The 26,138-nt window shown below is 31.1% G+C and overlaps 5 protein-coding genes, 1 long non-coding RNA gene and 2 other non-coding genes across 15 annotated transcripts in view; 3 read left to right on the forward strand and 5 right to left on the reverse strand.

The window, feature by feature from the left end:
- The window catches only part of LOC127071055 (cyclin-H), a 65,936-nt gene extending 64,921 nt beyond the window's left edge, over positions 1-1,015 (forward strand). The window contains exons 7-9 of the mRNA XM_051009873.1: positions 15-240; positions 323-434; positions 499-1,015. Coding sequence (XP_050865830.1) covers positions 15-240; positions 323-434; positions 499-643 — 483 coding nt within the window. The 3' untranslated portion in view covers positions 644-1,015. The remainder of the gene's footprint in view (positions 1-14; positions 241-322; positions 435-498) is intronic.
- Positions 865-8,370, reverse strand: LOC127071056 (barH-like 1 homeobox protein). Its single transcript, XM_051009874.1, has 5 exons — positions 7,733-8,370; positions 7,339-7,461; positions 3,719-3,945; positions 1,329-1,465; positions 865-1,230 (listed from the first exon to the last, which is right to left on the reverse strand). The coding sequence occupies exons 1-5, from the start codon at positions 7,902-7,904 to the stop codon at positions 1,017-1,019; spliced, it is 873 nt and encodes a 290-aa protein (XP_050865831.1). The 5' UTR covers positions 7,905-8,370; the 3' UTR covers positions 865-1,016.
- Positions 1,507-1,579, reverse strand: Trnam-cau (transfer RNA methionine (anticodon CAU)). Its single transcript has one exon. It is a non-coding gene; the product is annotated as a tRNA-Met (tRNA).
- Trnam-cau (transfer RNA methionine (anticodon CAU)) lies at positions 1,701-1,773 on the reverse strand. The gene has a single exon. It is a non-coding gene; the product is annotated as a tRNA-Met (tRNA).
- LOC127071060 (uncharacterized) lies at positions 3,940-5,191 on the forward strand. Its single transcript, XR_007784820.1, has 2 exons — positions 3,940-4,324; positions 4,586-5,191. It is a non-coding gene; the product is annotated as an uncharacterized LOC127071060 (long non-coding RNA).
- A 1,553-nt stretch (positions 8,371-9,923) lies between the features above and the next one.
- LOC127071052 (UBX domain-containing protein 4) lies at positions 9,924-13,561 on the reverse strand. 4 transcript variants are annotated; one of them, XM_051009860.1, is made up of 8 exons: positions 13,400-13,561; positions 12,867-12,971; positions 12,620-12,754; positions 12,135-12,535; positions 11,792-12,064; positions 11,407-11,712; positions 11,067-11,302; positions 9,924-10,960 (listed from the first exon to the last, which is right to left on the reverse strand). In XM_051009860.1, the coding sequence occupies exons 2-8, from the start codon at positions 12,946-12,948 to the stop codon at positions 10,834-10,836; spliced, it is 1,560 nt and encodes a 519-aa protein (XP_050865817.1). In that variant the 5' UTR covers positions 12,949-12,971; positions 13,400-13,561; the 3' UTR covers positions 9,924-10,833. The 4 variants fall into 4 exon arrangements, with proteins under 4 accessions (XP_050865817.1, XP_050865819.1, XP_050865818.1 ...); XM_051009862.1 differs by having other exon boundaries at positions 13,512-13,530; XM_051009861.1 differs by lacking the exon at positions 13,400-13,561 and adding an exon at positions 13,043-13,133.
- A 76-nt stretch (positions 13,562-13,637) lies between these two features.
- LOC127071050 (partitioning defective 3 homolog) lies at positions 13,638-18,617 on the forward strand. Of its 2 annotated transcripts, XM_051009853.1 has the most exons (3): positions 13,647-17,039; positions 17,680-18,189; positions 18,250-18,617. In XM_051009853.1, exons 1-3 carry the CDS (start codon positions 14,186-14,188, stop codon positions 18,459-18,461), a joined length of 3,576 nt encoding a protein of 1,191 aa, XP_050865810.1. In that variant the 5' UTR covers positions 13,647-14,185; the 3' UTR covers positions 18,462-18,617. The 2 variants fall into 2 exon arrangements, with proteins under 2 accessions (XP_050865811.1, XP_050865810.1); XM_051009854.1 differs by lacking the exons at positions 17,680-18,189; positions 18,250-18,617 and adding an exon at positions 17,403-17,589 and having other exon boundaries at positions 13,638-17,039.
- Positions 18,618-19,750: 1,133 nt separating this feature from the next.
- Positions 19,751-26,034, reverse strand: LOC127071051 (ranBP-type and C3HC4-type zinc finger-containing protein 1-like). 4 transcript variants are annotated; one of them, XM_051009857.1, is made up of 11 exons: positions 23,745-26,034; positions 22,699-22,741; positions 22,045-22,530; positions 21,800-21,936; positions 21,580-21,703; positions 21,312-21,497; positions 21,024-21,223; positions 20,785-20,896; positions 20,523-20,705; positions 20,188-20,412; positions 19,751-19,936 (listed from the first exon to the last, which is right to left on the reverse strand). In XM_051009857.1, the coding sequence occupies exons 1-11, from the start codon at positions 23,831-23,833 to the stop codon at positions 19,859-19,861; spliced, it is 1,863 nt and encodes a 620-aa protein (XP_050865814.1). In that variant the 5' UTR covers positions 23,834-26,034; the 3' UTR covers positions 19,751-19,858. The 4 variants fall into 4 exon arrangements, with proteins under 4 accessions (XP_050865814.1, XP_050865815.1, XP_050865813.1 ...); XM_051009858.1 differs by having other exon boundaries at positions 20,785-20,855; positions 21,028-21,223; positions 22,684-22,741; XM_051009856.1 differs by having other exon boundaries at positions 22,684-22,741.
- Positions 26,035-26,138: the final 104 nt, after the last annotated feature.

Below are 26,138 nucleotides of genomic sequence, written 5' to 3' on the forward strand. Positions count from 1 at the left end.
GTTCGAACTTTTAGACACGGTATACTTCGTTAGAAAATCCAGAGAAATTGAGGCCACATATAGATGAATTTTTAGAAAGAGTTTTCTTAACAGATAGTGTTTTACTTTATGCTCCAAGTCAAGTTGCTTTGGCTGCAACTTTACATGCAGCATCCAGAGCTTCTGCAAACTTAGACAATTATGTAACAGATATATTATTTCCAAGTGAACAATTAGGAGGTATAATTGAAGCAGTTAGAAGTAAGTGATATAATAATTGTCTGATTTAACATTTCATTGTATAATTTAACAAAACAATTTAAATAATGTATCAATATTATAGAAATAAGATCAATGGCTAAATGCGTAGAACCACCATCACGCGATGTTGTAAGAGCTTTAGAAAAGAAATTGGACAAATGTAGAAATCAGGAAAATAATCCTGACAGTGAGATGTGAGTAATTATTCTAAATTCTTTGACATCTTATAATGTCTCACAAAAAATAACTTCTTTCTAGATATAAACAAAGGATGCAAGAAATGTTGGACGAAGAAGACCTACAAGATAATGAAAAATATGCTAAGATCATACAAGATCAAGCAGCTCACGATGAAAAGACTTTAGGTGTTAATAAAATGTTATCATCGCCATCTGCAGTTTGAGAAAAATTTTCGTTTAGATATCTATCATGGTTTCATTCACGAAATAATTTATTATCCCAATTTAATTCCGTACATATAAAAGAATTTTCGTTATTTTTTATTCTTTTTTTTTCTACGAAATTCACTCATTCAAGAATTTGTTGGAAATTTTTTGTCGTTCGAATTCATAATAATGATTAGGAAAAAAATTCGATAGATACCAAAATATATGTACTCCAATGTAATTAGAATATTATTTATTTTGTACGTATATTAAGTATCCTTATTATAAATGCAATTATATAAAAAGATAACAGCGAGATATCAATGTTCGAACGAGCAATTTCTGTACACGTATTGCACCTCTCGTCAATATAATAATTAACGAATTAACTTAAGGTTCCTGATGCCTAAAATCTAATCTCTGTGTAAGATGATGGGTAGGATGACTTAAAGATACATTATGAAAAATAGGAGATTGTTGTCCAGTTGGCAAATTACTAGGTAATGGTTGTACGATTGGCAAAGCGGGTGGTAAAGGTAATGGTGTCAAATGTTGCGGGAAAAATGTAGCACCCGGTTGAGATTGCGTTGGATAATTGAAGAACCTGTAAAAAACAAAAAAAAAAGAAGAAGAAGAAAAAAGAAAATATTCTCCATCGTGATACTTATTGTCAGAAAAATTTATTTACTTCATTCAATTTACCATAAACGATCTCCAACAAAAATTGGCCTTGGTGCAGGTATACCCAAACTCGAGTAATATTGTTGAGCCAATAATTCGACGTCGTTGGTATATTTTCTTTTCCACTTGGTCCGTCTATTTTGAAACCAAATTTTAATCTGTAAATCAAAAAAGAATACTTAAGGATAAAAAAAGAACTTGCCCCGGGTGAGGATCGAACTCACGACCTTAAGATTATGAGACTTACGCGCTGCCTACTGCGCTACCGAGGCGCTTGAAGAGTTTTCGACAAGTAGAAAATGTCATTGCGATCAATGAAAACCTACTAGCTAATAATAAAGACTTAGAAAATCTTTCTTTATCCTTCTATCGGGGTGGTAACAAAAAAAGAATTGCCCCGGGTGAGGATCGAACTCACGACCTTAAGATTATGAGACTTACGCGCTGCCGACTGCGCTACCGAGGCTGCTTGAGGAGCTTTTTTTACAATGATTTGATCAAACGAATATTATTAAAAAAAGCTTTTAAACAATTATACTATGTCATATATACGTACACACGTACACATATACATATATATATAAATCGGTCCCGGGCATGACGTTAAACTGCGTCCACAAACCGGATTGACCACTGGTATAAATGGTCCCCCTCTATCAAGTGTCAACAGCTTTTTTAGAGGGTAGATGAGCGGAGGGTAGAGGTTCAGGGTACTCTCGTGCCCTTGAGGTGAGAACTCACCTCTAAAGGTGGATGAACCAAAAGTTGATCAACGGGATAGAAGGCAAAAAAGAAATCATAGCATTAAAGATCCCTAAGAATATTTACGACAGGATGAAGCGTATTCCGGAGGATCCTTTACAGAGATTAAAAAAAAGAAACTGATCGAAGATCGCATAATGTTGAAAACCAATCTTAGGACTTAATTAAGAAAAAAATATATATATATATAACTATATGATATTATCAGAGACAGAAAAACAACAGTTATTTAAAAAAAAGAATAAAGAAAATTATTTATCAAAATATCACGAGGACGATTTTCCCATAAGAATTGTAAGGGAGTCGTCCGTTTAAGATGTGACATTCGGTTGGTAATATATCCTAATTAAAAAATCGACGCCTCTCCGGTCCGACGCCTCGATGGCGCGCAGCATCCGTCGGGTTGGTGTGCTCTAGTCGAAGAAAAGGCTAAGAACGATGGAACGTTGTATGTAACATCGTGCTTGCACGATGAGAGAGAGAGAGAGAGAAAGTAAGAAGAAGCCAAGAAGAAGAAGAAGAAGAAGCCAAGAAGGAGAAGAAGAAGAAGAAGAAGAAGAAGAAGTAGGGGAGCAGCTCGGTGCTGGCTCGTTAACTCTGAGAAATATTGTGACAGTTACGTCCGCGGCACGACACGTCTCCTTCTTCCCTCTGATCCGTCGTCTGATCGTCTTCCCCTTTTCTCCTGATCCACCGGATAATTATCCGTCTCGTTCTAGATGCCAAGCATGAATATTTCGACCTCTTTCGACAATTATCGAGTCACCGGATATCATTTTGGTACAGTGTATTTACTTACACTCTTTCGCGCCGATTATTTCTGGTATCATCGTATCGTCATAAAGCAATTAATTTAAATGTTTCGTTTGGAGATAGAAGATAGGATAGAAATGAAACGGAAAATTGTAGAAGATCATTTAACAGAGAGATTTCCAACACGTTGTTTCGAAACAAATTGAATATTAAAATATGAGATTGATTTACACGTTTATTAAGGGAACGTTTGTTAAGAATAATTAGCAAAAAATGATCAGATTTTTCAGTTTCTATTTTTTTCTTTTTTTTTTGGGAAGTAACTCGAAAGTTTAGGTAGCCGTGATTCAACACGTTCCCTTGAAAAATATCCTACGACCAGGATGGATTTTCATCGAGGAAGATCCTTTCTTGGAAGTTAAGAAAAACCTTTTGAGATGTTCACTTTCTTCGTTAAGCGAATGAATGAAAGGAAGAAAGAAAGAAAGAAAGAAAGAAAAAAAGAAAGAAAGAAAGAAGGGTGGGTAAGTGCTAATTGGTCCTAAAGGGCAGTCCTCCCTCTTGGCGCCATACTATCGGCGCCTCTACACATATGGCGTGACTACCGCTAACTAATAATTTAGAGTCAAGTTGATTCCTTAGAAAACCCCGTGTACATGGAAGTTAAACTATTTCAGGTGACACAGTCTGCGGAAGTTGGAAGACATTAATGCGATTTATCGGTTGAAATATCCTGCCTAAACTCGTCTCACTTTTATTTTCCCAATTTTTTTCTAATATCTTTCTATTTTCTATATTTATCTCAAATACAACTTGTTTTAGTTTTTATATTAATCCGTAATTTTTCTATTTTTTTTTCCTTTCTTTCTTTCTTTCTTTATATCAAAAACATTCACCTGAGTTTCGGTAAGTTTCAAAGTCTTGCTAAGTTGTAATCTCTTCGCTACACTTAAATACTTGTTCCTTTCAAATTCAGCCTCTAATGACTTTATTTGTGCAGCTGTAAACGCAGTACGTGGTCTCTTCTTCCTCTCATCGTCGCTAATCGCGTTGGCAGTTCTTTCTTGAATCTCCCTTTCCACACCTGTCGTAGAATTGGCTCCGCTACTGCTTGTACACGCCTCTGTAAACAATTTCTACGTAATGCTAATTGTAAAGTAAATCAATTTCGTCGGGTTCAAATCAAGAGATTCGCATGTGTCATCCAATATATTAATATTCTCAAAAGGATAGATGATAGAAAGAAGAGGAGAGGGTGGTACAGTAGGATGGTGGTCGGAGGGAGGGAAGGGAGTTCATCGCCCAGCTTTCCAATTAACCTACCCTAAAATTGCCTTACTCTCATTAATCTTCTTACTTTTTTTATCCCACAAACTTGTTTATATTTATACTTATCCCAAGTTACAAGGCAGCGGTACATGACGTCTCACGGTTTACCCATGAGGAATGTCTTCCAAGTTCTCTTTTAGTATTCTGGTAACAAGACCGTGGGCTCTTAAACGGTGAGGATCATCTTCTAATTATCTGCCCATTCGTCATCCGACGAAAAACTATCCGTCCCACACCCTCCCACCCTTATGATCCGATACTCCCATACCTTCTCCTCTCAAGTGTTTTAATATTTGAAAAAAAAAGTATACTTTCGAAGATTTCATTTTATTTATTTTGTATTATTTCTTTTGCTGTTTTTTTTTTCTTTTTTTTCTTTTTTTTTTTTACAAAAGTTACTCCCTCTGAAACTTTTTTTATAACTTTCTTCTTAGGTACTAGGCTCGTTGAAAGAGAGAAAGAAAAAGAGGAGAAAAAATTAAATTGGACGTCTTGAGATGGGTAATAAATATTTCGAAAAAAAAAAATAAAGAAGAAAAAGAACTTCGTAGGTAACGTTTACCGACTACTAATTGTCAGATGGGGAACGTAATTGTCGCGTTTCTCGCATGTTTCTCGAGAACTTCGAACTCGGGCCATGTTCGAAAGACTCGACGGAGTCATCCACGGCTAAAATCGTACTGTCTTTGATTCGGTCGAGTTGGCGAATTGCGTTTCGTACAGAGTTTAAAATCTCTTCTCTCATGGTCGATATCAAAGAAGAAGAAGAAGAAGAAGAGGAGAAGAAGAAAGAGGAGAAGAAGAAGGAGGAGAACTTTCTCTGTGAAGATACTCGCAAGAGGAAAGAAACGTTTGGCTCATTTGTCGTCGGGTTTCTGACTCGGTTGCATTGACGAACGAGCTCTAAGAAGAAGGAGAAGAAGAAGAAAAGGAGAAGGAGAAGGAGGAAGTAAGAAAAGGGTTGCCGAGGGGACCAAACTGAGATGAGATAAACGGCCGCAAAAAGAGACTGGAGACGAATGAAAGAAACCAAAAAAAGAAAGAGAGAAAAGAAAAAAGGAATAGAAAAAGAAAAGAAATAATAAAAGAAGAAAAGACACGAGGAGAACGTCGCGGAAATAGAACACCACGCCTTCTAGTTTACCTAATTGCCGCGAGCCACGGTGAACTTGTCTTCTAATTATTCGGTGATGAATGACGCTCGCGTTAAGAGAAATACGCGATAAAGTTCGCCTAATTTTCATTCGTATGACATCGTACTGTTAATTAATTCGATAATTAATTCAAGAAAATCACGTGATCGCACATGCACACGCACACCCACGCGCACACGTTGATAATTAAAATTGCATAAGTTTTAATCTCGCTTTAACTCGTTCGAACTTTCTTTTTTTTTAGATTTAAAGATCAATTAAAAGAAAAAAGAAATAATCAAAAAAAGATAAGAAAGAGAGAGAACATTAGGTATGAAAATGATTCTGAAATTGTCTTGAAAAAAGAGGAAAAACTAAAAAAAAAAGAAAAAGAAGCTGAAAATTGGTTTGGTCGGCATGAAAGCGGATCGTCTTTCTGGGCGGCTCTCTCTCTCTCTCTCTCTCTCTCTCTCTCTCTCTCTCTCTCTCTCTCTCTCTCTCTCTCTCTTTTTCTTTCTCTCGTTCCTTCGAGTTGCTCTTGCAAAGATTTACGTAGCACGTTGACGGCTTTGTGGTTGGACGTCGACGTCCCACATATCTCAGTCGAACCGCATGGCGCAAACGAGAATTGTCCTTTCCTTAGATCTCGAATTTATCGTGGCGAGCATTACGCCATGTAAATCACGAATAACTGCACAGTTCGGTAGAAATTAGTCGACGTGAGTTTCGTATGAATGCGACGAGATGGGACGTGGTTAACTGCGCGAACCTCTCTTATCTTATTAATTATTCTCAAACGTTTCTCAAGTTATAGTCATTGTTCAGAGCTAAATCGACAATATTTTTTTCTTTTTTTTTTTTTACATTCTCTTCTTTCGTTATACACAAAAAATCTCTTCCGTTCGTTCGATAGAATCGAACTTTTCATTCGAATTTGTAACTTCGAAATGACTAAAAATTAACAATATGTACATGACTGTTTCTTTTTTCTGTTTTATTTTATTTGATTTTATTTTATCTGTTCTTTTTTTTATATATATATTTTCTTTGTGCGTGCGTGCGTACATTTAGGTATTCAAGTATAGTTGCATTTCCATGGCAGAATTAGCAGGAGACAGATAAATAGTGGACGAGAAGTAGGAACATTGAGTGGGCGTGGAGCCCACAGGAAGTAATGGATCAAACTCGTGAAACCGTGCTCCTTCCTACCAACTTACGTACTTTCGTTTACTACGAGGACGATAAGTTTGAATTTTGTATCAATTACTTGTTCGTAAGTTAATTGAGACGTTTTGGAAAACGTGCCATTTTCAAGACGTAGAATCACTTTTAACATTCTGTCATATATTGGAATTTAATATACATATATATATGTATGTATATAATTGTTCGTGCAAATATTCGAACAAATTCATTTTATTTACCCAAAAAGACATATCGAGCATAAAATTATAATCATGCGAAAAGATTAATATATTAAATGTCGTTTAAAACCGATAAGGCTTTAATATAGTCGAGAAAGCAAATTTTATATATAATACTGATAAAATAGAAATAATTAAATATTAATTTAAGAATTATTTATTCAATTTGTTTGATTAATCAAAAGCGTATTTATCGTATCGAATGTTTTCAAATTCTTTCTTTTTTTCTCTCTCATTCTCTCTCTCTCTCTCTCTCTCTCTCTCTCTCTCTCTCTCCCTTTTTCTCTTTTTTTCTCTTTCTCTTTTCTCTTTTAAGCTCTTATTTGTTAGATTATAAATATTTGAAATTATTGTCTTTTCATCATCTTTCTCAATATGTCTTCATTACATCGCTGATTTAACAAGATAGACACAAGTGTTTACCATCTGCGTATATATCAATTTCTTACTTGTTTCAAAAAGATTTTGTTTGCCAAATAATATGACGTCATATATATACATCTAATTTTTGGAACATCTTGTCGTGACTAATGAGAAAATAGAGGAAGAGAGAGAGAGAGAGAGAGAAGGTGATAATTATGATTTTAACGAATCATTGATTAATATTTAAGAAAATAATCCTATACATACCATAACACATTTCTGGCTCAGGAGAAGTAGAACAAACCATATCAGTATCATCAAGCTCGATTTCTTCCGCCATTGAAACTGATGAATCGGGTGTTACAAGTATTTTCGTTTCTGAGTCATTTGCTATTAAAAAAAAAATTTGTTTTTAAATAAAAAAATTGAAATGTTTATGATGACAACAATACTGGCGATATCTAAATTAAAATTGTTCATATTAAAAAGGCAAAAAGTGTAAGAAATATATATATATATGTATACAGATATAATATATTTATTAATATGATTAAAATATGAGATATTAGAATTATAAATGCGTGTCAACAATCATCATACTTGATTATACTTTAAATATTAAATATTCTAACGATCATTAATAATCATCGATCATACTTACGATCGCATACACGTAAAGAAAAATGTGCTCTCTGCAATAAATTGTTCTCTTCGTTATTCGGTTTCACGATCGGCGCTAATAATCTTTCGATACTGAATGAAACTTTGGACGTATCGACGGCATTACTTGCCGTTTTGGAAGCTTCCGAGGTCATCGTACGTTCTTCCGACATTTTTTATTTCTTGAAAAATAAACGATATCATTTATCGTCCGTTAACATAAAAAATTCTTCTACACTTTTTATCATTCATATCACATCGACATATATATATATATATATATATATATATATATATATATTTCTTTATAATTCCAATATTTGATGAAAGTTTTTCATGATCACACTCGCACACTTCTAATCACCGAAATTTTCGAAATATCGACACTAACGTTAACACTTGTTATAATACTTAATTTCACAAATACATTGTCCATGTAATTATAGAGTATAAAACAAGGTAATAATATAATTATGAGACACGAAGAAGATAACGATGTGAAATTCAAATTATCGATGATCACGAGATGATGATTCGTTCGTTGAGATTAGACTCGACAGAAACGACTGTTTGTCGAGATAGCTCGAGGTGTAGAGGATAATATTTTTTTTTCTCTCTTTTTCGTTTTCTCTCCCTATTTTTTTTCTTCTTCTTCTCTTCTTCTTCTTTTTTTGTTTCTTGGCGGCCAAGTCAAATTCTTCGCCTTCTCCGAGGCGGTGTCAAAAAGCCACGTGCTCACGACGTCATCGTAGAAAGAACCAATGGCGAGTTAACTTGGGCGTAACTTGGCAAGCACGTGCGTTTCTCGAGAAAGAGAGAGAAAGAAAGAAAAAGAGATAGAGAGAGAGAGAGAGAAAGAGAGAGAGAGAGAGAGAGAGAGAGAGGAGCTTTTAATGATCTCGTAGAGCACGACGGTAGAGTCCACTAAACGGTGGTAATGAGCCGGCTATAAATTTCTGTCACCGATATACAACGGAGAACGTCGTTTAATCAAATTTAAAGATCGATTTACGACTTCATTGTCCTATACCTATAGAGACCATTTTCATATCCATAGATCATTTTCGAAAAAAATCTAATATCTTCGTAAGGTTCACCTATTAACACCGTATTTTAGTATATTTTATGAAATAGAATGTAATTTTATATTAGAAATTAGTTATCTATCTATTTATCTCTTTTTACACCGTCCCTCGTCCTTTTCGATTTGAAATTCTTGCAAATCGTTTTATAGTATGAGTAGTCGAATAAATCAGTAGAAAAACAAAGTATATTATTAGCTACTTGCATATCTTGCCTAGGTAGATTTGCATAGAAACGTAGAAAGTGCCGAGTGAGTGAATTTATGCAGCTACAGCCGCTGCAATAAAATATGATATTAACGGCATTAGAAATAGGATTCTATAAGATTATATTCTATAAAACTATGATGAGGAAATTGGTATAATAGAAATTTTCATACAAGCTGATGATTACAAATGTGATCTAAATAATGATTTATGATATTGAGAGATATACTTTTTATTCTGTTATTCTTGAAATTATTTTTTAAATTATATAAAAAAAATTATTTTTTAATAATAAATATATTTACTTTGTTTACGTTTGTTTCATTGTACAAAAGTAATTCGTAAATATTCAAAATTCTCACATGTCTAAAATATATATGATATAGATCATTTTCATAATCATCATATCGGCTCATACATATAATCATCGATTTTTTTCTAATTTTTTTTTCTTATTCTTTTTTTTCTGTATTTTAAGTTATTTTGTGGTAATTTGTTAAGATTTGGTGTGCGTCAGAAATATCATGTTGCACTTAAAATACCCCAAGTTACGTCTCATTTTGCCAGAAATATGAAACCCTATTTGAAACTTCGCTTAACGCAAAGTAGTTGTTAATTTTACGGCTAATTAAATTCTTTCACGATCGATAAATTTTTATCTTCACAAAATAAAGATGTTAGTCGTTCTCATAAGGAAACTAAAACAACATTTCTAAATACAAGATAAAATTCGTTTATTGGGTATACATCTACAAGAAAGAGTAATACATTAAAATAAAATTAAAAAGAGAGATAGATAGAGAGATAGAGAAATAGAGAGAGAGAGAGAGAGAGAAAGATAGTAAGATATTACACAGATATATTCGGAGATAAATTGCAGATAAAAATCGATAATCTATCATGTCTTTTCCATAATTACTTTAATATATTTATACATGTATATTAATTTAAAGTAATTCAATGAGAGAGATTATTATAGTATACTCTCTACTACAACAGATCGTAATTTTTTTATCGTATTACAATAAACTCGTAATTATAATTACTATAAAATGAAAAGAGAATTATTTAATGTAAATACTTTTACAGATTAATTTTTCTTTTAATTTTTGACATATATATATATGTATATGTGGGTGTGTGTATGGTTTATATTGCTAAGTATAATAATCTCACAGGCGCCGACGAAACGTGTCTATTAAATAGAAAGAAAAAAAGGAAGAAAAAAGAAAGAAATTAGCAATCATTAAAATTTGTTAGCACCAGTCATAAAAATTCAACTATATATACAATTGTAATACACATATATTTTCAATTAATTCATTCCAGCCATCTCGACAGCACCTGTGAATTTGTTTCACTACTTGGTCCGTATATCTTTCATACATACATACTTTATTTTATTTCTCAAGTTGAACATCGACTTTCATATATAATTAGGCCGAAATGTTTGTTTAATGTAATATTAGACAGAGAGAAAGAGAAAGAGAGAAAGAGAAAGAGAAAGAGAGAACATAACTTTATATTTAATACATGTGTCTTGCATATACTATATTATAATTGAGGCATTAAACACGTTTCATATATAAACTTTATTTCAATTCGAATTTGTGACGCTTTGTGTAATAATATATTTTTTGCAAAAAAGAATATATATATACATATATATATATATATATATATATATATATATATATATATATATATATTACTTAACCGCGACCATTATAACATAGGTATTTATTAAAAATGAAGTTGAAAATTGTTTAACAAGGCAGATTATCTGCGCAGTGTAACTTTATTTTAAATTCATTCACATTTGTTGTGTTGAATTACCATTCCAAGTATTATTCTCATCATTATCATCTCCAGCAGAATGTAGTCTATGTATATTACCTTGTGCTCTAATCGTGGCACCACCTGGTATGCTGATATTTCTTCTAAATAGATTAATCACCCATAAAAAGTAGTGATATATATGTAAAAGGATTATGTTATTTATATATATATATCTTTTTTATAAGTTTTAACGAATGTCAAACCTACCCTGTTGATCGAGCTAGATTTTGCAAATTTGAAAATGTAGGTCCATCTCCGCTATTTGAAGCACCAGACGAATTAACGGTGTCTTCGTTATTCTGATCAGAATTTCCATGTAAAGTCCCAGTAAAATATCCCATTAAATAATTATATATACCAATTACTGGAGCAAAAAAGGACCACACGAAGCGTGAAAAAAAGCTAACATCTTGAGTAGACGTTACCGATGTTGTAATATTATTCTAAAAAGAAAGTAATATTTTTTTTTATTTAGATTTCCAATTAAATTATGTAATGTATAATGATTTCTTTTTTTTTCTTTTTGCTTTTTAATAATGATATTTACATTTTTCAATGGTAGAATTAAAATCACTGCTCTAGGAACCAATTCCAATTCCAAGAGAGTTTTATTATCATCTTCGTTTGTTAGATCTCTTCTAGGAAATGATGTTGACATAACGAATTGGCGAAATGGTAAATTAATATTTTCGGTCACGTAAGTACGTAAAGTACGTAAAGTATTTGCTGGTGAAAATTCAGCCATATGTGGATTACCAGATGGCAATCTAAATTGAATTCTTGTTACTGTAGTATCGGCAAATGAAGTGGGTCGAACTTTTGGTTGTTCTGCAGGTTGTTGTTGCACATGTTGCTATTGTTGTAAACATAATCATTTTTTATTCTTGTAATCCTTATAAAAAAGATATTATTGACATGTTTATTACACACACCTGCAAAGCTAACTCCTTTTGTTTTCGTTCAAGCTTATCTTGAGCAATCTGAAGCCTTACTTTCTCTCTAGCAGCTGCTTCTGCTGCTTTTTCTTTCATCCTTTCTTCGTGAGCTTGTTTTACCTCCAAGTCTTGTTGCTTTTGTCTCATTTTTTGCACATCTCTTCCCATTTTGCGGCGTTCCATTTCTCTTTCTTTTTCTTTTCTTTCTTCTTCCTCTTGTCGCTGTTTTTTTTGTACTTCTATCAATTGTTTGGCTCTCTCTAACTTTTCCTAAAATTGTTAACTTAAAAAATGTAATATTTTTATATAGATATAGAAGAGAGCAAAATCAATTGCATACCTGCATTGATAATTCTGTAGCATTATTGTCTACCTTAGTTTCATTGCTAGTGGTTGGTATATCCTTATCTATCAAATCTGAAGATTCATTTTCTACTAATTTATGTCCACTCTCTGTATTTGTAACAGTTTCTGTTGGTACATCCGTTGCAACTTTAGTATCAGGAGTATTTACAGTAGTAACATTGCTGGTAGAAGCATCTGGTGCATTAGTACATGCTGCTGATTTTTTTTCAGATTCTATTAAATTTTGAGAACCTTTTTTAGTTTCCTTTCCTGCTTTTTTTAAAACAGATTCAATTTTGGATGTAAGTTCAGTTGCAGTCACGTTACCAGCAACTATTTCAAGTGGTATACCATTTTCACCAATAAAGAATAAAGATGGTACTGGAACGAGATGATCTATAACGATACTATTTAAAGAAAAATTAGATTTATTAGATACAATCAAATAAAAAGTTACAGTCACAATGTGTTAAAGGATACAAATCTGTGCAAAAAATCTATATGATTCTGAACCACTTTCTAATTTAATAGCAACAAAATCTTCATGTTCCAATTGTGTAGAAACTTCTGTAACATCGATTGCTTGAGCAAATTGAGTTGAAGTATCATCTTTTCCTATAAAAATAATATAAAAAAAAAAAAAAATTGAAGAAATAGATTTTATATATACAAATGGATGACTATTTAGTTTCTTTTGCTCGCATAACCTAAAATAGATAATATTCACCTTCCACGAAGACAACGAAAATTGCTTTCCTTGATTTCGACGTAGTTACAGCCTCGTTAATACTTCCTTCGAACCACTTCATTGTGCAGGAAGATAGATAGAATTCTATTTGTAAATATGCTTGAGATTAGTTTGAAGACAATGACGTAATGAAAAAAATTTTACTGTGTGATTACTAGAAATTTTCTGCTAAGGTTGACATTTCGAGTTACAAACGAGGTTTGAGTAGGTCTTTCGTACGTATATATATATATATGTTATAATATGTATATATAAGAGAGTACGTGACTTTTACTTAATTGGTGAATATATTTCTTAAGTTACATTTACCAGAATGCAAAGTAGAATTTTAAGTTGGTATTTGACTTAGTACTTTTGCCATCAATTATTATGAATTTATATGTATGTATATGTACATATAAATATATTATTATAAGTAATAGAAGAGATTTAAGTACAGATAATCGATAAATCGTGCTCGAAAAAAAAGTGATTATCTATAAGTGAAGTTTAACGACCAATTGTAAACTAACCTTAAGATTGGAACACGTTGGAAAAGGATCTGAGAATTTGGACCATTCTTGTGTGGTTATAAAGTAAATAAGGATGGAGTAGCAGTAAGAGGAAGAAATATAACGTACGCACGTGTATCATTGATATAAATTTTTCACTTTAAGTAATTTATAACCCTATAAAAATGGCACGAATTTTAAACGAAGGTAAATATAATTTACGTATTCGCTCGTTGTAATTAACAATAAGTTACGTATAATACTAATGGAAGAAGATTCTATATCGAGCGGCACGTTCTATAATTTGTTGTTGGCTAACCTGTATCATAGGGTGCATCTCGTAGAGAATTCCATCGTTCCGAACGACGGAACGAGATGGAATAAAATGTCGTAATGGCGAGTGCGTCCGTTCCTTGTATTTGATAGGATAAAGTTTGGATCGTTAGCGTCTATCCGATCGAACTAATTAACAAACTTCCTATTTATATTTACAACGTTTTGTCTAATATTCTGAAAGTACGATTATCTTATCAAAGAGAAAGATTATATTCGTCAAGTGTTCTTAACATAGTGATTGCTACGTCGATGATTCACTCGCAAGATATGGTGGTAAACGGAACGACTAGTGCACGATGACGATTTTAATAAGGAAGAAATGCATAGTGCATCGTGCACTCTAATCATCGATGCATGCATTCCACTTGTATACAACGATTAGTTTGTTTTCGAAAGTATTCGTATTTTCACGGTGATCTTTGAATGCGTACCCAAGTACGCTTACAATTTTCATAATATGAAATTGACGCGATGAAGGTAACTGTGTGTTTCGAAAACGTTAGAGTGGTAGTTCCATGTGGAGACGGAACGCTACTGGTCAAAGACTTGATGCACGAAGCTATATTGAGATATAAAAAAGCAACAGGAAAGAATGACAGTGGCATTACCATTAATAGTTTATCTACATTGACTGGTGGTGGACTTCTTGATCCTGATGATAGGTTATGCGATGTTGCCGATGACAGAGAACAAATTGTTGCTCATTTTACAAGTAACGATGTCATTCATGCTGGTGGGGATGGAGCTAGTTCGGTTGGTACCAATAGTCCAGATTTTTTTCATTCCGATGGGAAAGACCAACCGTACATGATCGATAGCCATGCATCTATATCTACCAGTAGTATCAAAAGAGAAGGCGCCAAACGTTTATCTATGCATGCTCTTTCCAATAGAGAACCTACTTTGACGACATATTCGGCTCAATCTTTACCTAGAGAATCTCGACGTAGAGAACCTTTAGGACAGGATGCCAAAGCTTGTTATGATTTTGCAAGTACCAATATAGAATCTTTAGATCAAGGAGAAATTCGTGAAATTGTGATAAAAAATGAAGCTGGGCCATTGGGACTTCACGTAGTTCCATGTTACGATCTTCTAGGTAATGATCAAGGTCTTAGAGTGGAAGGTATTGAACCTAATGGACGTATAGCACGTGACGGTCAAATTGATCTACACGATAAAATTATTAAAATAAATGGCCATAATTTGTTACACATACCATTTTCCAAAGTGCAAGATATCTTTAGAACCTGTATGACTGAAAAATGTTTAAAGATATCGATTGTAAAGCATAAGAAATCTCATAATGAAAAATCCATTCGCAAAAATCATACTAACATTAATGAGAGCTCAGAGAAATCTGAGAACGAAGACAATGTTAAAAGACTCCAATGTAGCAATTACAATATATTGCAAACTGCGAATACTAGAAAGATTGGTCGTATGATAGAAATAGAATTAACTAAAGGGAATAATGGATTGGGTTTCAGCGTTACCACACGTGATAATCCTGCTGGAGGCCATTGTCCAATTTATATAAAAAATATCTTATCAATGGGTGCTGCAGTTGAAGATGGTAGATTAAGGCCTGGTGATAGATTACTAGAAGTAAACAAAAAAGAAATGACTGGTAAAAGCCAAGCAGAAGTTGTTTCTCTGCTGAGAAGCATTCCAGCTGGAGGTAAGGTTCGATTGGTGGTTTCACGTCAAGAGGAAGTCTCATCGAATACCTTAGAATCACACTGTCAAACATCTTCCATTAATCAACCATTAGAAGTAATAGAAGGTTCGAAATATTGGAACGCATTGGATAGGTCTCCAACGAATAAAAATAACGATTTCCAAGAAAAATTAAATGTACACGATTACGAAAAATGTACATTCAAAACGGTCAAACCTTCTGAGGATATTGTCTTGTCTCCTCGTAAAAATCGTATGATATTAACATTAGACATTCCAGTACATGATTCAGAAAAAGCTGGCCTTGGGGTCAGTGTAAAAGGCAAAACAAGTAGTACAGATGATAATACTAATATGGATTTAGGAATTTTTATCAAAAGCGTACTTCATGGTGGTGCAGCCTCAAGAGACGGCCGTTTACGTACTAACGATCAATTGCTTAATGTTAACGGCGTATCACTTTTGGGATTATCAAATTCTGATGCAATGGAAACCTTAAGAAGAGCAATGCTTAATACAAACAGTTCTGTTACTGGGGTCATTACTCTTACAATTGCTAGACGTTTATCATCTTACGACACTAACGACAAAAATATTATCGAAAATATGTCTTCTCATTGTAAAATAGAATCTTCTAATTCCATATACATTTCAGATTCTACAAAAGTTAACGATGGTAGAGTGAAAGAGAAAAACAATTTAAATTCACAATCTGAAACATTGGATAATGCAGGATTATTATCTTGTGTAACAGCTTCTCCATGGAACCCTGTTATTGATAGATTAACAGAACAATATAATAAAAATAGTTTAAGGAATGAGAGTTATTGTATTGCGACTAATAAAACATGGATAGAACCAGTTAGTGTGAGCAATGTTAAGAAAATAACTATAGGACCGAGAGAAGATCGTGTGGAGTCAGTATTGTTAGAAGAGTCAAATAACGAATGTTCACAGCCTGTTGAAACGAAGAAAAATGTAGACGATAAAGATAGTCAGTATTCCGGCGATCCAACATACGATAGTCAATTATCTTTAGAAGAATTTAATTCTTCTTCAAATAAATTTTCACGCGATGCTTTGGGTAGGCAAAGCATGTCAGAGAAAAGGCATGCTGCACTTGATGCAAAAAATACGGATACCTATAAAAGAAATAAAAAGTTACGAGAAGGTAGAGAAAATAAAAATATAGAACAACAAAATAATCAATCCGCGGAAACGGAAGATTGCTTAAGAAAGGAATGTAAAACTGAAAGTTATGAAAAAAGTGGGATTAAAATAACAGTAGCAGAAAGTACCTCATGTGATAATAATATGAAAGTTTATGATAAAAAATCATTAGATCCTACTCAATCGGAATACGTTTATACTATTCCTGGATGTAATAATAAATATACTTCACCAAGAAAGCATTGGCTTGTAGATGATGTTCATGGAGAGATATCTAGTACTAATCACTTCAAAGATGAGCATGAAGGATTTTCGAATAGTCGTGGGGATGTAAAACAAGCATCACTTAATTCTGCTTTGGACGATCGATATAAGCGTTCTAGAAAGAAAGGTGGTATTCGTTCTATGTTGAGACTTGGAAAGAATAGAAAATCACTTAATTTTGGAGACAGTATAGAAGGTCGTCATGAGAACAGTAATTATTGTAGTGGAACAATTAATTATATCGCATAATACTAAAGACAAAGTAGGATTAAATAAAAATTGAAATTAAGCTAATAAGTAAAAGCGATATATATATATATATATATATATATATATATATATATATATATATATATAAATACGTAATTCTTATTCACACACGTATCGAAAAATACATTTATACATACATACAACACCTATTCTCGTATATGCGTATATATATATATTTTTTATCTACATGTACGATTTGTCCCAAAGTGCCTTATAACGTTAATAACAAAATAAATGATTCTGTAAATATAATTTTATACCTGTTTCTTTATGCTCTGTATCGACTATATTCATCTACTTTTAGTCAAATATTTCCACATAGCTGATAATAGCTAATGTCAGTATCAAATAAACAATGCTTATTGAGCATTAATTATTTTGTTGTTACCAATGCACTCATAAATTACAAAATCTTAATAAATCTAGCAAATACTTAAATGTATTGCTATATCTAAAAGATTAGATACAATGGGATCCTTTTAATAGCATGGGTGGGTAGTATAATATTTTTATATATATTAAAATTTATATATATAATATCATTAAATGCAGTTAATAAACATTTCGATATTTTGTTTTAGTGTTTCAGATTTCAATACCAAATCAACTTTTTCTACAGCAAAAGCGTTTTAGAGGCAAAATAAATATACAAAAGCCTAGAGCACCACATTATACTAGAGCACTTTTCCAAGAATTTGTCTCACCATTCTATGAAAACCCAAAGAAAGACAAAACGTTATTAGATTTATGCACCAAAGCTAAAAGGAATACAAAGGAAAAATACAATCCTTATCATCACGTTTTGGCACGAGAAGTTTTGAATTGGTTTGATAATTCGAAGATGATAGCTTTTCTTCATAAAAATTCTATAACTCAAGAAGAAGCATTCGAATTAGCTGTTCCATTGAGAAGAAAGAATATGTATTTGAAATCTTATGGATCTACTATATTAGAGTTGGCCTTAAAAGATACGACGTATAAAGCTCTAGATTTATTATACCAATCACCCTATTTTATAATATTCAGTCCAGAAAAAAATGTGATCGATCTTGAAAAGATTCTTAAAAAATTCTCTCAAGTTATTTTAATTGGTAAGTATTAAATCGTAGTCCATGATCGTTTTAAAATAATTAAGTGGTGGTCTATTATAGCTGGCATATTAGAGGGAAAGCTTTTGAACGTTAATGAATTTAAGTATTATGGTCGAATGGATCTTACTGCTGCACAAGTATCTTTAGTCCAAGTATTGCAAAGTGCAGGTGGTAATAACTTAAAACAACAAATTACTCATCATCAATCCGCGTTGATTAGTCGATTGCAACAAATTGGGGCAAGAGATGTGCCTTCGAACGAGAATGACTAATTGATGCGTGTATGATCGGAGTAATCATTCGAATATATAATTTATTGTACATCGTAGATTTATAAATAAAGCTTTAAATAAGATACTGTTGATTAAAGAGCATCTTGTAATAATGTTAAAAATAAAAAACGTCAGTACAAAACGAATTAAAAAATTTTTCATTATGGTTTCTTTTTTTAAATTTTTTATTCGTATTTTAGAAATTAATTAAATATTAAAGCAGAACTTTTAAAGATTTTATGTGGTCGGTAATTTATCGATTGATAATATATTTATTTGATTTCTTTCTCTCTCAAATTTACCTCGATTGGGTACATGTAATAAAATGGCTAGTTAATTACTTAGTAGAGTTAATATGTGATAGAAATTTTTGTATGTAAGTAGTAAAAATAGAATGTAATTCCTAACATAAAGTGATTATACGCAGCTATTCGTTCGTTGGAAATTTATTCCACTTTTGCGAGTGGTATCGACTCAGACTTCACGTCTGCAGAGGTTGCAGAGGTTGCATCTGAAGATCCACGGGTTAACGGTGACTCATATAAGTAAATGAGAATAAAAAATAATAAATGAAAACAAATAAAAATATATAAGAACAATAGAGAAATTATAATTTTTTTTTAAATTTCTCTAAAAAATTATTTTAGAATTCTCTTGTATTTAGTCTGTATATTTATTGCAGTATCATCAGATATGGTAAACGTAACTACTTATGTTTACGTTAATGTTTAATTACAATTAGAATGAAGATATTTTGAAATTTAACTGAGATAAGCAACCATTCGTTCCGTAGTACTTGTATCATACTGAATTTCGATATGTTGCATTACCGGACCAAATCTCACCGCGTGGAGGTTGCTGCATTTGGAAATGAGCTAACGGTGAGTCTATTCTAATGTGCATATAATCGACGTTTCGAACAAATAAAACGGATACTTCGAGAAATAGAGAAAGAAAAAAAGAAAAGAAAATTGAAACGTACGCGTATGTGAAAACTATAGAATACAGAAAAAATAAAAACAAAAAAAAAATTCGGAAAGTGCTATGGAACACGTGCAGGTGAATAAGAAATAGACATCTTAAAGATTGCTCAATTCGTGCAAAACCAGAATACGATCTTTGTAATATTTAAATGAATGCATTATTGTTTAAATATTAATTTACTGTTAAATATTAATATTATTCCGTGCATATTAAATTTGTTGTTCATCAAAATCAATCGAGAATTACGCCTGTTCTCATTATTGATGTAAACCATTAAAAAGTCAGGGGTGATAAATAGCCTTAAAGATTATATTTTCACATTTTTATTATTGATACATACAAAAAATATGTTTTTCATTTTAGCTAATTATACGCTTTATTATATATAAAATGTGTATTTTTAATAGACACAGTCAGTGGCAATTGCGGCATAGTGGATGACATTTAACCAACCTGTTACACTTACATCCACCGGAAGTATCTCCCCTTCCCTAGAATCAATAAATTATGTTACATTTTTATATGACATTTAATGATATAAAAGAAATATTAATTAATATATAGAGCAGATTAAAAGTTCCTAATGGTTATTATTTAAAAAATTGATTACTCTTTTTCGAGATTTTTGAGACCAATTTCTTTTCTTTTTTTTTTTTTCTTTCAAGATCCGTAAAACTATAAGTTGACTTATTTATGAAGGTATCGAAAAAAAGTGATTAATTTATAAAAATTTATTAATTACTCTAGGGCCCCAACGTGGTCCTCGTGTTAGCCAACATATTTCGGTTTTACATATAGTGCATATAACTGCATCGCAACCATCTGCTTTTATAATGACTGTTTTACATGTAGGACATGGAAGTGCATTTTTAGTTTGTAACATTTCTTGAATGAGATAGTCAGACTTCAGCGAATCTGGTGATTCCGTTGATAACAAATCATCTATACAGTTTGTTTTATGTATTTTCTATAAAAAAAAAAACAAAGAAAAACTAGAACGAGATAGAAAGGAACATTGTGAAAAATTAAATGGACAATTATCATAGGATAGAGTCGATATAATAAATTGATAATTACCTTACATAGAAGACAATTTCTTTTTTCACATACGGGACATATAAAACTTTCAACATCTGATTCATAAATACACCAACCAGGACAATCCGGTGTTTTACAGTGATAAGCGGAATTTCCCGCTTCACTTTCCGCTTGTTTTATCGATCTTTGTAAATATTTTTTATAATCGTCCAATTTTAGTAACTAAATTAAAATTACATTGATCACGTTTATTAGCCCAAAAACTTTTCGATAGATGAATAGTTTAACAATGAATTTTTACCGCTTTGACTTCGCATTGTTGAATCGTTCCATCGCAAGAATAATTTTCGTCTTTGTACGGACACTTTACATCTGCATAATCAGAAAATAAAACGGTATTTGCAATGCACATTCTGAAAAAAATCAATAATAATTTTATCGTAGTATTGTAGAAAGGAAGAAAAATTAAGAAAAGAGAAAAAAGGAAAGGATTCGAAAAAGAAAAAATAATTATTAAATGGTTTCACCGCAATGATATACTTGCAAAATGTGTGTAAACAGTTCTTCAAAATTAACCCTTCGTGGGGATTATAAGGAACTAAACATATTGGACATTCGAATGGTTCAAAATTTGGTACACTGTCATTTTCCATTAATAACATTAATTCGTTGTATCTTTCATTTTGCATGTCCATATATTTCTCCATATCTTTTGATATTTCTTTTTCATCTTCATTAGTCTGTAGAAAAATCGTATTATAATATGCAATCACATTCTATTAGTATGCCTAATTATTAGATTATAAGATAATTTATATTTATACTTACATTTAAATGTACAGAATTATTTTTCTTACATATGGGACATAAAAAATAATTCACATCGTCACCTTCAATGACACACCAACCTTCACATTCAAATGTCTTGCAACAAAACACTGTACTTTTGATATCGTCTTCTAACTTTTCAGCTAATGACATTAAATATTTTTTATAAAGATTCGGATGGACCAACTGAAAATATTTTAATTGGATGTTAATCATTCTTTTTCGCAATGTATTTTTCACATATAATTATTATTAATTTTCTTTTTACCATTTCGATGTTGTATTCAGCTTCATCAATTAACGTATTGCATGGTGTTACCTCGATGTAAGGACATCTTAATTCACTTATCTCATTGTTTATTAATTTGTGCAATAAATTGGAGATACAATACCTTAAGAAAAAGCATAAGTATTAAAATTATACATTGTATGTGTTAATTTTTATATAGGAAATGGGTTTTTTTGTCTTTTTTTTTTTTTATTTTCACCTGCAAAGAATATGACGACAAGTTTCGAGGCAAATCGTAACACCTTCACCATGGTATGGTAATTCTTCTTTGCAATGAGGACAATTTATCGTATATTCCTCTTCATCATCCTTGTCATTTAATACACCATTATCATTCTGTAAATAAAAATGATTATATTTATCAGAGAAGAAGGAGATTTTTTTTTCTTTTCGAATATAAATCATATTTATCAATAGTATTATTAAAATAATTAATAATTATACTATATATTGTTCCACATTTTCGAGGAATTTCGAAACATTATTTTTTCCATGCAAAACTCCGTCCTTTTTTTCTTCTTTGTTAGATTCAATTTCTTTTTCTATCATTTTCAGTTCATTTTCATAATTTTCGTCATTTAAATATTCTCTTTGCTCCTCATTATTTATACTCTTATCTTCGATATTTCCGTCATTAATCTCTTTTCCCGTTATCTCTTCCATTTCTTTTATCAATTTGACATTTACAAATTCGTCAAAATCATTCTCCGCTTTTACGGATGTTTCTTCCTCCGTTTTATCTTTTCTAAAAGTTTTCGAAATTTCTAAATGTTCTGCAATTTTTTCTTTCTCCTTTTCTTCTTCCTCTTCTTCTTCCACTTTTTCTTCCTCTTCTTCTTCTTCCACTTTTTCTTCCTCCTCTTCTTCTTCTATTTTTTCTTCCTCTTCTTCCTTTTTAACTTGAATCTCGTTTATTTCATCTTTTACTGCCTAAATTGATTTATAACAATTTGACAATTTTTAACAATTTCATAAATACACACATATATATATCTCTCACTAAAAAAATATAAAAAAAAGAAAATATTATTTAAATATTATAATTTAATATATTATCAATATCTATTATCGATTAGTACTTACTATAAAGATACTTACCAAACGACTGAAAAATATGCTGTTATTTTCGTCAAATTTCGATCTGTAAGAAAATAATACAATAATTAAACGATCTTACAATATGAAAATAAAAACAATTAACAAAGTAATTATATTATTTATCCTGCGATTTCTATATAATCTATATCAATATCAATATCTATTTTTTCTTCAATATCTCTTCAAGGCGTGAATCACGTTGTCGTGCTCATTTTAGTGTTTTTTTCTTTTCTTTTCTATTTTTTTTTTTTTATGTTTTCATTTACAAGCATCTAGTGAAAAGTGTGAATTGTTTATATGATCCTTTTAATTCGCGACAGTGAAAACAATTGAAGAGTATCATTATCGTGTTCAATTATAATACACTCTAGATCAAATATCCTGTTACATGTTTGCCATTGTCACTACTGAAAATCAAATAGACTTTGATATCCTTTCACGACCGAGTCGTGAAGATGTTGACGTCACAGGCAATTTCCACGGTAGCATACAAGAGTCTATATAGTCTACGAAAGCATAATTCACGTTCGTGGTTCGTGCGGCATAAACGATAGTGAAAACATATGACATGCGCGGCGTTTTTTCTTTTTCTTTCTTTTTTCCTTCTTCTTTTTTTTTTCTTTCTTTATAACCTACAACCTTTATAATCTTTTCTATATAAAGGCTATGTATGTGATCGAATGAATGTATATTATACATTATCAAGAACCATTTCATTTAATTTTCTTTTATAGTCTCTCAAACGTAATGGCGTTACTCTTACAAGAAAAGCTTAAATCTAATAATTTAACAAACATTTGAACATTGTTTAAACAAATACTCTGAACATTGAACAATTCGTTTATCAGAACAAAAAATGCATCTTTCTCAAGAATATCGCGAATAATTTATTTTTACGAATGCACGAGTGATTATAATCATTTTTTTCTTTCTTCTTCGCAGATAAAATTTAGAAAGAAAATTAATTCGAATAAATAAATAAATAAATAAACAAGTATATATATATATATATATATATATATATATATTAAAGAAAATGATTATACCTGCAGTTTTTGCAGAAATTTCGATTTTTCACAATAGTCATCTTCTGTTGGTATACTAAACTTCCGCAATCCTTTTGACTCTCTTCCATTATCCAAGAACACGTTTATACTTAAGCACAATCTCTTCTCGTCTAACTATGAACATGCGGTCTCATGCGAATCGATCGTTTAGGTGTCAGATAAACAAAACAATATCGATTCTCACTATATCCGATAGTCGACGAGACATCTCGTAAAAACGATTTGAATCAAAGATAATCGTGTGTGAAATTGCTGGATAAGAGATATAAAAAATAACAGGTGTAAATATGTGCGTATGTATATCTTTGATAATTGAACATCGTTTTTATTTATGAATCATGTGTGTTTCCATGAAAATAATTTATTCTTATTAATGTATTATCGCAGTTTTGGCAAAATGCGAAATAGAAATTTATCGAACAATTATCGATTTTACAGAACGTAGAATATAAACGTAATAAATAAATTATAGACGTGTTAACTAATTAATGACAGTATATTGAATGACTTTATATGACTGACTTTTTTTTTGATTAATCTTATTTCTTCAGAAGCATCTAACTTATCACGTAAGTAAATTACCGAGGATGAAAGATATATTCGCTTTTTTCTATTGCATAAAAGTATTAACGTTTGTAATTCTGATTGGTTTAAAATTTAATAAGAAATCGATTGTGTTACAAAACAAGACACTTACTTACTTACGGCTAAGTAAATAAGATTCGAAGAATTATGGAGTAACTATAGAATAGCGATAAGATAGCGATCGCTTTTTTGCTTTTACATGATAATTTTTTTTCGAAGAAAAAAATTTACTCTTTTTTATTATATCGTTGTATAATATCATTATAATTTATCGGATTAAAATTGTAATTAGAATTGTATTTTATGAGATTGATAATAATTCTTTTTTTATAGAAGAAATAAGAAATATATTCTACTATAACTTAATCGTTAGAATTTTTCAAATTTTTATACGACTTTAGCGAATGTTTTTTCTTTTTCTCTTTTTCTTTGAATAAAATTCAACATAATCAAACAAATTATAAATTGTATATTCGTCTTTACTCCCCCTGTGGGTAGGGGAAATAGAATATACCCACAGTATCCTCTGCTTGTCGTAAAAGGCGACTAATAGGGGTTGAGTGTTGAGAGGCTGACAACTCAACCTCGTAAAAACCCACTTGTTATGGAAACTTCAGAAAATAAAAACGAACTGATTCACTGATGCAAGCTTTTGAAGGAGTTTAAGGCTCATCACGAGCTGTAATATCAATGGATGCATGGATAGGTAATAGTCGTATATATTTTAAAAAGAACGATATTCATTTTTGCGTCAAACAGATAAAAAATATTCTATCGTATTGTATCGAATTATAATCATATTACAATTTATCGAATCATTATGCTCCATTTTTTTCGAACAAAATTCATTATAATTTAATCAAATTATAATTGTGTCTATATATGTATGTATATATACGTATATATATATATATAGTGAGAGAAAGAGAAAGAGATAAATTACAATATATATATACATTTTTTTTTTAATTTGATTATATATTTTATTAAAATATACTTTATCATGAAATATAAAATATATTTTTACAAAAACAATATTAATTTTTTTATAAAACAAATAATAAATATATTGTACGCTATATCGGATCAATAATTGTTTCAATAGAATAAAAATTCAAATAATAGTTTTACGAGAGATAGACGGATAGAATTTAGAAGGATGAACTTTTTTCGTTCGTTTGAAATGAAAAAAAGAATTCCTTTCTCTCTCTGTCTCCCTCTGTCTGTCTGTCTGTCTGTCTGTCTGTCTATCTGTCTCTCTCTCTCTCTTTCTCTCTCTCTTTTCCTCTCCCTCCGATACTATGTCGATTCGAATGTTTTCGCGAGAAGTAAAAATGCGGAAATTCGATTACACGATATATTTCCTGTTCGTTCTGTTGTCGGCACACTCTTTCATTTCCCAATCTCGTCCATTTCAATTGTAGAGGTAAAATACGTAAAGCATAACGCGTTCAATGTTAGGATTTTGAATTCGATGACAACGAGCGTGTATATGTCTATCTGTTATATATATATATATATATATATATATATATATATATATGTATATAATTCGATATCTATCTATGTGTATACATACATACATACATTTCGCACGTACTAGAACAACGTTCTATCGTTTTTTATATTTCATATATTTACAAACATTTTTCACGTATCCAGAATTCTTCTGTATTTTAAAAACATAAAAATTATACTTGTTTTAACACGTATTAAGTTTAAGATAAAAATATTATTTTATAATATCATAATACCTATAATATTAGATTTATTCTTATCGATATAACT

Source organism: Vespula vulgaris, chromosome 20 (genome assembly GCF_905475345.1).
Source record: "Vespula vulgaris chromosome 20, iyVesVulg1.1, whole genome shotgun sequence".
In the NCBI taxonomy this organism is placed as follows: Eukaryota; Metazoa; Arthropoda; class Insecta; order Hymenoptera; family Vespidae; genus Vespula; species Vespula vulgaris.